Source organism: Acomys minous (assembly GCF_964271855.1).
Source record: "Acomys minous genome assembly, chromosome: 15".
Lineage (NCBI taxonomy): Eukaryota > Metazoa > Chordata > Mammalia > Rodentia > Muridae > Acomys > Acomys minous.
The window spans coordinates 66731108-66740411 of NC_140497.1; the positions used below are offsets into that span (position 1 = coordinate 66731108).

General features: G+C 35.3%; 1 protein-coding gene across 2 annotated transcripts in view; it reads right to left on the bottom strand.

Annotated features, from left to right (window-relative positions):
- Positions 1-8449, bottom strand: part of TECRL (trans-2,3-enoyl-CoA reductase like) — an 81831-nt gene extending 73382 nt beyond the window's left edge. The window contains exon 1 of one of the 2 annotated variants that reach the window (XM_084758427.1): positions 8195-8449. In XM_084758427.1, the coding sequence (XP_084614553.1) occupies positions 8195-8422 (228 nt within the window). In that variant the 5' untranslated portion in view covers positions 8423-8449. The remainder of the gene's footprint in view (positions 1-8194) is intronic. The other variant, XM_084758426.1, reaches the window with a different exon arrangement.
- Between the last annotated feature and the right edge of the window lie 855 nt (positions 8450-9304).

Consider the following 9304-nt stretch of genomic DNA (forward strand, 5'->3'; position numbering starts at 1 on the left):
CTGGTTAAGATTTGTCAATATGATACAAACTGTAGTCACTGGAAGAAAAGATCCTATACTGAGGAATTCTGTCAGTCAGATAGGCTGGTGAGTATGTATTCAGGGATTTCCTTGATATGAGGATTATTACGGGAGAGAACCCTGCCCATTGTAAACTGTGCTACTTCAGGGCAGGTGGTCATGGGTTCTCTAAGAAAGTAAGCTGAGTAAGCTATAGCCATGGAAACTAAACAGTATGCAGTGTCCTTTCATGCTTCCTGCTTGAGTACCTGCCTTGGTTTCCACTGATGACAGAATTAAGCTATAGGATGAAATAAACCCACTCTTTCCTAACTTCCTTTTAGCAAGTGTTTTTTTGCTTTTTGTTTTTGTTTTTGTTTTGCCATAGTAACAGAAAGCAAACTAGAACAATAATGAGGAACAGGAAGTAGGGTATTAATGGGATAGAATTAGGGAAGATTGTGGAAGGATTTGCATCCTTTTGGATGAATAGGCTGTTTAGTGTTAAGAGTCTAATTGTCTGTCCTGGGGAAACTTTGAAGATAGAATGGTCAAGGAAATGAAGACAGTGGAGACCTGCCTCAAGATGTTTTAGAGGGAAATTTGGGATTCCTTTGAGTCTTTATGAAAACCATTTATATTATATATTTGAAAGGGGAGCCTTTGGAAATGAAACATTTGCTTTTCTGGGAGAAAAGATGCTGCTTAGGTAGACTGAAAGATTATCTGTGATTAATAATAGCCTATATAATCATAATGAAATCTCAGGAGTACTTCCTCTGGGTTAGCACATAGGGAACATTCTCCAGAGACACCCAAATTGTTGCTCAAGCTGACAAACAAACATCCCTAGGTGCAAAGTTTCCCTATGCAATACTGATATTTTTATTAATTCATTCATATTACATCTCAATAATTATCACATCCATTGTATCCTCCCATTCCTCCCTCCCTCCCATTTTCCCTCTACTCCCCTCCCTTATGACTGTGACTGAGGGGGACCTCTTCCCACTGTATATGCTCATGGGGTATCAAGTCTCTTCTTGGTAACCTGCTATCCTTCCTCAAGGGCCACTAGGCCTCCCCATGCAGGTGACATGGTCAAAATGGGGCACCAGAGTTTGTGTTAAAGTCAGACCCCACTCTCACCTCAACTGTGGAGAATGTCTTGTCCATTGGGTAGATCTGGTTAGGAGTTCGATGTTTACTGCATGTATTGTCCTTGGTTGGTGCCATAGTTTGAGCAGGACCCCTGGGCCCAGATCTGCCTGACATAATGTTTTACTTGTAGGTTTCTAGAATCCTCTTGATCCTTCTATTTCCCCATTCTGCCATACTTCTCTCACCTAAAGTCCCAATAGGATGCCCTCCCCTCTGTCCTACTTTCCTGATAAGTGAAGACTTTCATGGGACATGCCCTTTGGGCTAGTGTCCAGATATAAGTGAGTATATACTATCTGAGTCTTTCTGCTTCTGGGTTAACTCACTCATTATTATCATGTCTAGCTCAATCCATTTGTTCAAATGTTGGAAATTCCTTATTTTTTAATAGCTGAGTAGTATTCCATAGTGTAAATGTACCACAGTTTCTTTATCCAATCTTCTACTGAGGGACACTTAGGCTGTTTCTATGTTCTGGCTAATATGAAAAAGGCTGCTATGAAAATGGTTGAGCATATGTCCCTGTTGTGTGCTGGAGCTTCTTTGGGGTATATTCCAAGGAGTGGAATAACTGGGTCTTAAGGAAGCCCTAGTCCCAGTTTTTCTGAGATAGTGCCTCATGAGGCTGAGAAGCTTCTGTAAAGAAAGAGACACTGTCAACAGAACTAAGCGACAGTCTACAGATCAGTAATACTGATTTTGGTGGCATCAACGCTGAAGAAATGACAGAATCATGAGGATAGAGTGGGAACTGGAAAGATAGTTTGGTCCTTAGAGAGCATATTACCCTTGTATATGACCCTGGTTTGGTTCTCACTACCCATTCAGTGTAGTTTATAATTACATGTAACTCCACCTTAAGAAATCTGAAAAACCTCTGGTCTCCACAAGCACCTGCACCCATGTGTATACACACACACACACACACACACACACACACACACACACACACACACACAGAGGAGGGAGAGAGAAGTATATACATACTAAAAATAAATTAATATTATTAAATAAGAGAAGATTGGAAGATTGAAAAACTTTTATATCCAAAATAGACTTTCCAACAAAAAGCCCTTCCTTATTGATCCCTAAACCAGTTATAGACAGAGTTTACCCTCCAACAGCCACCTAACATACTCTGATAAACTCCACAAAGCACATCACAACATTTGTGCAAACCCTACTTACAGTGTTCTCTCTATTTTTAATATGTTATTTTCATATGTGGGTGTGATACACGCGCTTGTGTTCATGTAGTGCTTTCTACTTGTCTGAGAAAGAAGAAAAGTAACAAACAAGAAACTACCATTCAAGACAGTAAAGTTTATCAGTCTCTATTTTGGAATGAGCGGTTCCAGGAAGCAAACCAGCGTCTTGTCTGCACCCTCTCCACCCAGCACCATGGTCAACCAAACATATAATAAGGTGTCTACTACCTAGATGTCTGCCATATCACTTAATTTCTTTCCACTTGGGTCACTATCCACTCTTCAGCATACATACATAAATATTAGTTCTGGAAGAAGGATTCCTGCTTCACACAGTCATGTGCTTCCTGAATACCCTGCCGCTCACTTTACTCCTGTCATTATCTTTAGTACTTATTTTCCACATCAAATGCACTCTTAGAAGATAATAATTAGAATTGTATGACCTAAGCTATTTTCCTAAACACACAATACATCAATTGAACACTTACTGCAGGAAGTAACTACTTATAAATAAGTAACCAATTTTCATTTCCATACATGTCAGTACAGAGAGCCTTAAGACAGCACCCTAATATGTAGACTGTATTGGCGTGTTTCTCTAACATACATAAAAAATATTAGAAAATAATAATAGGCAGTAGATAATTTAATAATAAAATGTTTCCTTACATGATAATATATTTAAATGTAAATGTGGATGTAATTTCGTTAAATACACACAATAATAACTTATGTGTAATAACAAAACTTGTGAAGATGGGGCTTATGGATATCGATCAATGGAGAAAGGAAATATTGGTGGTTCAATGTGTTTAAAATTGAATTTAAACAGTTAGACTCTGACATGAACTCTGGTGGCTCATATTTGACAACTTTCTCTTGGTCAGGGGGAGGAGGCTCATAGCACTCAGAGGAAGAATACGCAGGTACCAAGATGAGACTTGATAGTCTATGAACACATAGTGGGGGAGAGGCCCCCGTGGTCATAGATCTATGGAAGGGGAATAGGGTGAAAGTGGTAGGGGAAGGAGGAACGGCAGGATACAAGGGATAGGATAACAATTGAGATATAATTTGAATAAATTAATAAAAAACAGTTGTTAACATTAAAAATATTCTGGATATTTTTCCAGATGAAGCTGAATATACTTAGTAATAAAGTTCCAGAAGTTAAAAATAACTAAAAGACTCTTTTTAAATGTTCCTCACACAAAACTATGATTAAGATATGTAGTAATAGATATGCCAATTAGACCGATATACTCTTCCGCAACGCATACACCTCTCAAAGCAGCCCATTATAGCCATAAATATACTAGTGTTATCTATGAAATAAAAATGTATAGAACTTTAAAATGGAACTATGTTTTTCAATATTTTTTTGTCACCTTGGGTTTCAGCTTGTCTTAGTGTATCTTTTGTGTGTGTGTGTGTGTGTGTGTGTGTGTGTGTGTGTGTGTGTGTGTGTGTTTTCTGGTTGTTGTCTCCTGGAGGCCTACTAATTTCTGAAGAAAAATATTGGGACTGGATCTGGGGGAAAGCAGACATGGGTATAGTCTGGGAGGAAAGGTGAGAGGGGAAAATGTAGTGGGGATGTACAATTTCTGAGCAGAATCTATTTTCAATAAAGTAAATTGAAGAGATACAAAGTCTGAATTTATAGTTATAATGATGTAAGGCTTATGTTTTATTCATGTTTACAATTTAATTAAGCTATTTTATTTCACATATGTAAAAGCATAAACCACAGAAGACCCTTCATCTTCCTCAAATAGTAGGGAAGATGCATAGTTTAGTCTTTCCTATACTATAAAGGGTAAATTATACTACTCCATTTTAGGAAAGATATATGTTTGAAAATAACCAACTAAAAAACTCTCTCAGGTTTCCAATAACATTCTGATCTATCTGAATTAAATATTCATAAGCAGCTGGTTGTCTCATTCTATATCATAGAAAATGGAGGGAAGAAGACTCAGAATGAAGGAGAAAGGACTAATTGTAGGAGAGAGAAGAAGGAGCTTGGGGATGCTGGTAAAAAGTAAAAGAAAATAAATGAAGACATTTGTGGAATTCAGGGGAAAAGGCCATAAGTCAGTATAAGGAAAATTCCATATACATCTTAAAGCAGATTCAATGAAGAAACTAAGATGCTGGTTGTAAGTTGCAAGACTTAAAGTGGCACTACTCACAGTTAAGAATTTTCAGAACTTAGGATAAACTATTTAAAGACATTCTTTATAAGGCAACCTAATTCTATTATCATCTCTATGATTCTATAACAGTAGCTCATTTGTGAACCATTGGACGGGTGTTTGTAGTTTTTTTCCTACCAAGTCTTTACAAAGGGTTTGTTGTGTCAAAGTGTAAACATAAGAATAAAAGAAAAGGAAGGGCCTTCTTTTTGAATAAAGATCAAGGAGAACAGAATTGGAGGACACTGGACTATCTATCACTAGCAGAGCTTTATGTTCTTGCTCTGCTCACAAAGAAAAGACTTAGCGCAGATAAGCTTTTGATATTTTTAAATAGACGAGACAGCAATAGGAGCTAACTGTTAATAACTCACCATTCTCATAAAATAGATTTGTACGCATTTTCTTATGTGTTGATGTTCCAGTAATTGTTCTGGAATGACACTTAACAACCTATTTCAAAATTCTTCATTGTATCACCTTACTTATTTGTATTAGTTTAGTCGTTCATAAAAAATTTGTTAAGTAAACAAAGGACAGTCTTTGACATCAGAATAAAATTCTTCCCTGAGTAATTTTATACAAATTTAAAGATAAATTTTATCTAACCATCTTTAGGGAAAACAAAGAGATCTTTGATGGAATTATGTAAGGAAATGTCTTTGTGTGGGAATAGATTTACATTTACTTTAATTATAACTGGAAAACAGCAAGTCGCATATCCTTGTTTTATACTGCTCCAATTTAGAACTATCACTCCAGAACAAGAGAACAATATTCACTTTCTAACTTTAAATGGGTGGTATTTAGTAAACACATATTGATTAAAACTGTACCAAGCATTAACTGAAATGCAGAAGGTTCTGAAGTGAAAAAAAAATCAATAAAACCTCTCAGTTTGTAAATTCAACATAATATAGTCAGACCAAATAATAAAATTAAAGGAAAAATAGTGTTATATAGTAACATCTGGAGAGAATAGGAGAAAGGGGGTATATTGGATGCTATTGAAGTTTCAACATTAGGAACAGCGTGTGAGAAAATGTGACAGTGAAAACTAAAATGAAGGCATGGTCTAGTTACCAGGTGGAGTGTGTTATCTGACACGATTTAACAGCTAGCTCTGGTGGCTATGTGGGGAACACACTGTAGGTGACAATGACAAATGCCGGGTGAAGATTTAAGCAAACTGGCAGTGGAAGTGGCAGGGATTTGTCAGAGTCTGGATATACTTTGAAGGTATTGTCAAGTAGATGGATTGTGTGGGGCATGAGATTAAGAGATGAGTCAGGACTGCCATGAGTATGTGGAGAATTATTTGAAGATGGTTTCCATTTATTTACTAGGAGATCTCCAGGCAAGCTAATTAGTGCAAGATCTACACAGAGTCCATTCATGGCATTTGAAAATATCATTTTAATCTAAAGATATCAAATATCACCCCAAATCAGAAACATAAAGTAATAAAACTAAATTTGTTAGCCATTTTTCTTAAAGTTTATATGGACAAATATGTCTCTCCAAATCATGAGTATAATTCAAAATAACTTGGTTCATAATACGTATAAGGCACTATCTTAAGATGTCCCATATATTATTAGCTTCAGATATACTAAACTAGGCATACCTATAAATGACACAGATACAAATAAGATGATGGTGATGATGATGCTTGATAGACAGATAGATGGTAGGTTTGATCACAAGTACCATATGAGTTGGGTGATGATGAATCAGCGGAGATTTATAATCACCAAAGAAATACTATAGAAATGAAATCTTGTTGGAATTCGCCACACATGTCTTGAGAAGATTTCTAACTGATTAATAACAGAACACGCTGCAAACCCACTGTAACAGCATGATTGTAAGGATGGGTTTCAGCAGTCTTTGCCACTGCTGCACTGGTGATGCTGCAACTCCCAGTTCTGTTAAAGAACAACCAAAAACGTACATTTACCCATATCTGTTTTCTTTCATGCACCTTCATAATTATGGAACCAAATTATGATATAAAATAAAACAAACAAACAAAAACCAAAAGGAAAACAAAAATAAAAAACCAAACACAACAAAAATCCCTCCTCAATCTCCTCAATATAAAACAGAGACTTAATTTAATTAGTCAAAAATCCTACAGCATGTGTGGGTATGGTAGCTTGTAGCACGTGAGGGCATAACATGTGCTGTGATCTAGGTTAACTTTTCAGTAAGGAAGGGAAAAAAATAAAAGAACAGTAGGACAACAGGTGTAAAAAGGTGGATGAATGAAAGGAAATAAAATGGGGTGGTGAGGAATCAGAAATCAATCCCTTATTATTATAGATGTTTCTATGAAATTTTACCAATACAAAGCCAAGTCTTGAAATTTTTACAGTTTAAGTGTGAAATTCCTAAGAGAGTAGTTTTCTGACTTTTTCTTTTTTTTCAACTTAATAATAACTATGTAAGTGAAATTTATTCTCATTTCTTCAATATATATCAGTTATGAAACAATAATTAGCAAGTATATAAATTTCTTATCAATTTAAGACAAGAACTCTGGGTGATTGATTCACCCTTGTGCACTGAGACATTTCATAACACATTCATTTCATAATAAAATATTGCAACTGTCAGCTCTTTCTACATGAGATTTAAACTTTTAACAACTTTCTCAATCTTGAATTCATTGTTTCCGAAATAAAGGGACATATTTTATTATTAAACAGAAACAGATTATATAAAACCTATTTAGCAATTTTTCTTTAATATAAAACACATTTCTCACTTAAAGAAATATAGATGTATAAGATTGCAATCATATGCAAATAGATGATTGCAGTCTCCTTGTTACTTGTGACCTGTATTAAAATATAATATATTAATATTTATTAAGTGCCTAAAAGAAAGTAATTTTGCCCAATTTGTAACATATCCATACTACTACGAGCTTTAAAATTGAAAACATATGATATTTTTGAGAGCTATGAAGAGTAGTGAACAGTGCTCTTACCTAGCATCCACTTGCACCATGGTTAAATAAGTGATTGGATATTTTGTTTAGAGGAACAAAAACAAATGGTGCTTCTATGGAACAAAATAAGTAACTTTAAAAATCAATGCTGTAATGAATTGAAGTTGTCTTTTCAAATTTATGAAAAACATATCGTCATATGTTACAAGTACCTGTATCTCTAACGAGCACATGTTCTTACTTCAATTTTCTAATCTAAGATATACAGACTGAAGCATTCTTGAAAGCATTCTTTTCTGTTTTCTACATTAAAAGTTTCTATTATAAGACGGGGTATATTTTATTGCTATAAACACATTAAAAGAAAGTATTTTATGCAATCTGTGCTTTGTTCTAAATGTTTTACTTCTGGATTATGAGCAGTACAACAGGAAATGTGCTAGAAATATTAATTAATTAATTAATTAATTAATTAAATTGATTATTTTAAGGTGAATACGTAAAGGCAGCAGACATTTCTTCTTGTTGCGGTATATAAGGCATCTCCTTGTTCACTAAAGAAGTAAGTTTGAAAATTTTAGAAATGGATTCAGCAATGTCCTTTCATCTAATCGTAAAGTCACTCACCTTGACCTTAGTAAGAAACATTTAAAAAGACAAATAAAGCTTACCTTATCCACAATACATATCTGCTCTCTGGTCTGAGCATCCAGTATTTCAATCTCGAAGTGGGTCGTTTTGGAATGTTTGACTGCTGGAGTTGTTTTTAGCGGGCCTGCTGAGAGTACAAGCTGTGACAGAGCGTGGAAACTTCTTGTATTATTCTTCACTGTGGACTGTGGGAGTCCCTGGAATAACAATTCCCTCTTGCCTTCCAGGGACTTGTTCCTTTTGAACATCGTGTGAACTGGCAGGGGAATCTGGCGTGCAAACAGGAGACACTTGCAAGAGTGCTCTCTTCGCACCAGTTAAATACTGCCATGGGAGCCCCAAGAGGTCAAGTGGCATGCCATTCCAGCACTCTAGTTTTATTTAGCAGGCTCGAAGACAATGACTGATCTGATTTCTATATATAACACTTTCGAGAATTGCTGCAGAGTTGTGCATTGCTTTCTGCATTGGAATTATTTCTTGCTTTCTCTCTCTCTCTCTCTCTCTCTCTCTCTCTCTCTCTCTCTCTCTCTCTCTCTCTCTCTCTCTTTTTTATCTCTGATATTATGAGTACTCTTATCTGAAATTCCAAAGCAAAAAAAGAACAGAGTGCTTTTATTATCTCCCAGTTCTGGAAACAGTAATCTCCAAGCCTATTACATTCCGGTTCACATTCATACAGATTTTAGTTTAGCAGAGTGACACCATATAGGATGAATTATAAAGTTGCAAAATATTATATAGCACATTGTAATTCTTTCTAAAATTAACTATATATTCATGAAGGCAGTTGTAGGGTGAGTTTCATGTAATGATAGACTTGCAAACATAGCCACAGCATGCATTTCAACCATGTGACCACATCAAAGGCAAACTGGGAGACATTTTAGTGATACCTTATATAAATGTTAATATATAGATATATACACACACATATATATGAATGTGTGTATGAGTATTTATGTAGTTTGCATGCATACATCCATGTATGTATGTATTTATGTATAAAGTTAAAAGACTGATATTTGTGACAGATGTGAAGAAAAATTTCTGTTTCTAAACTAATTTGTTGTTTGGATGAAAACAAAACAAAAATAACAATAACAAAATGTATTCAGAAAATTTAGACA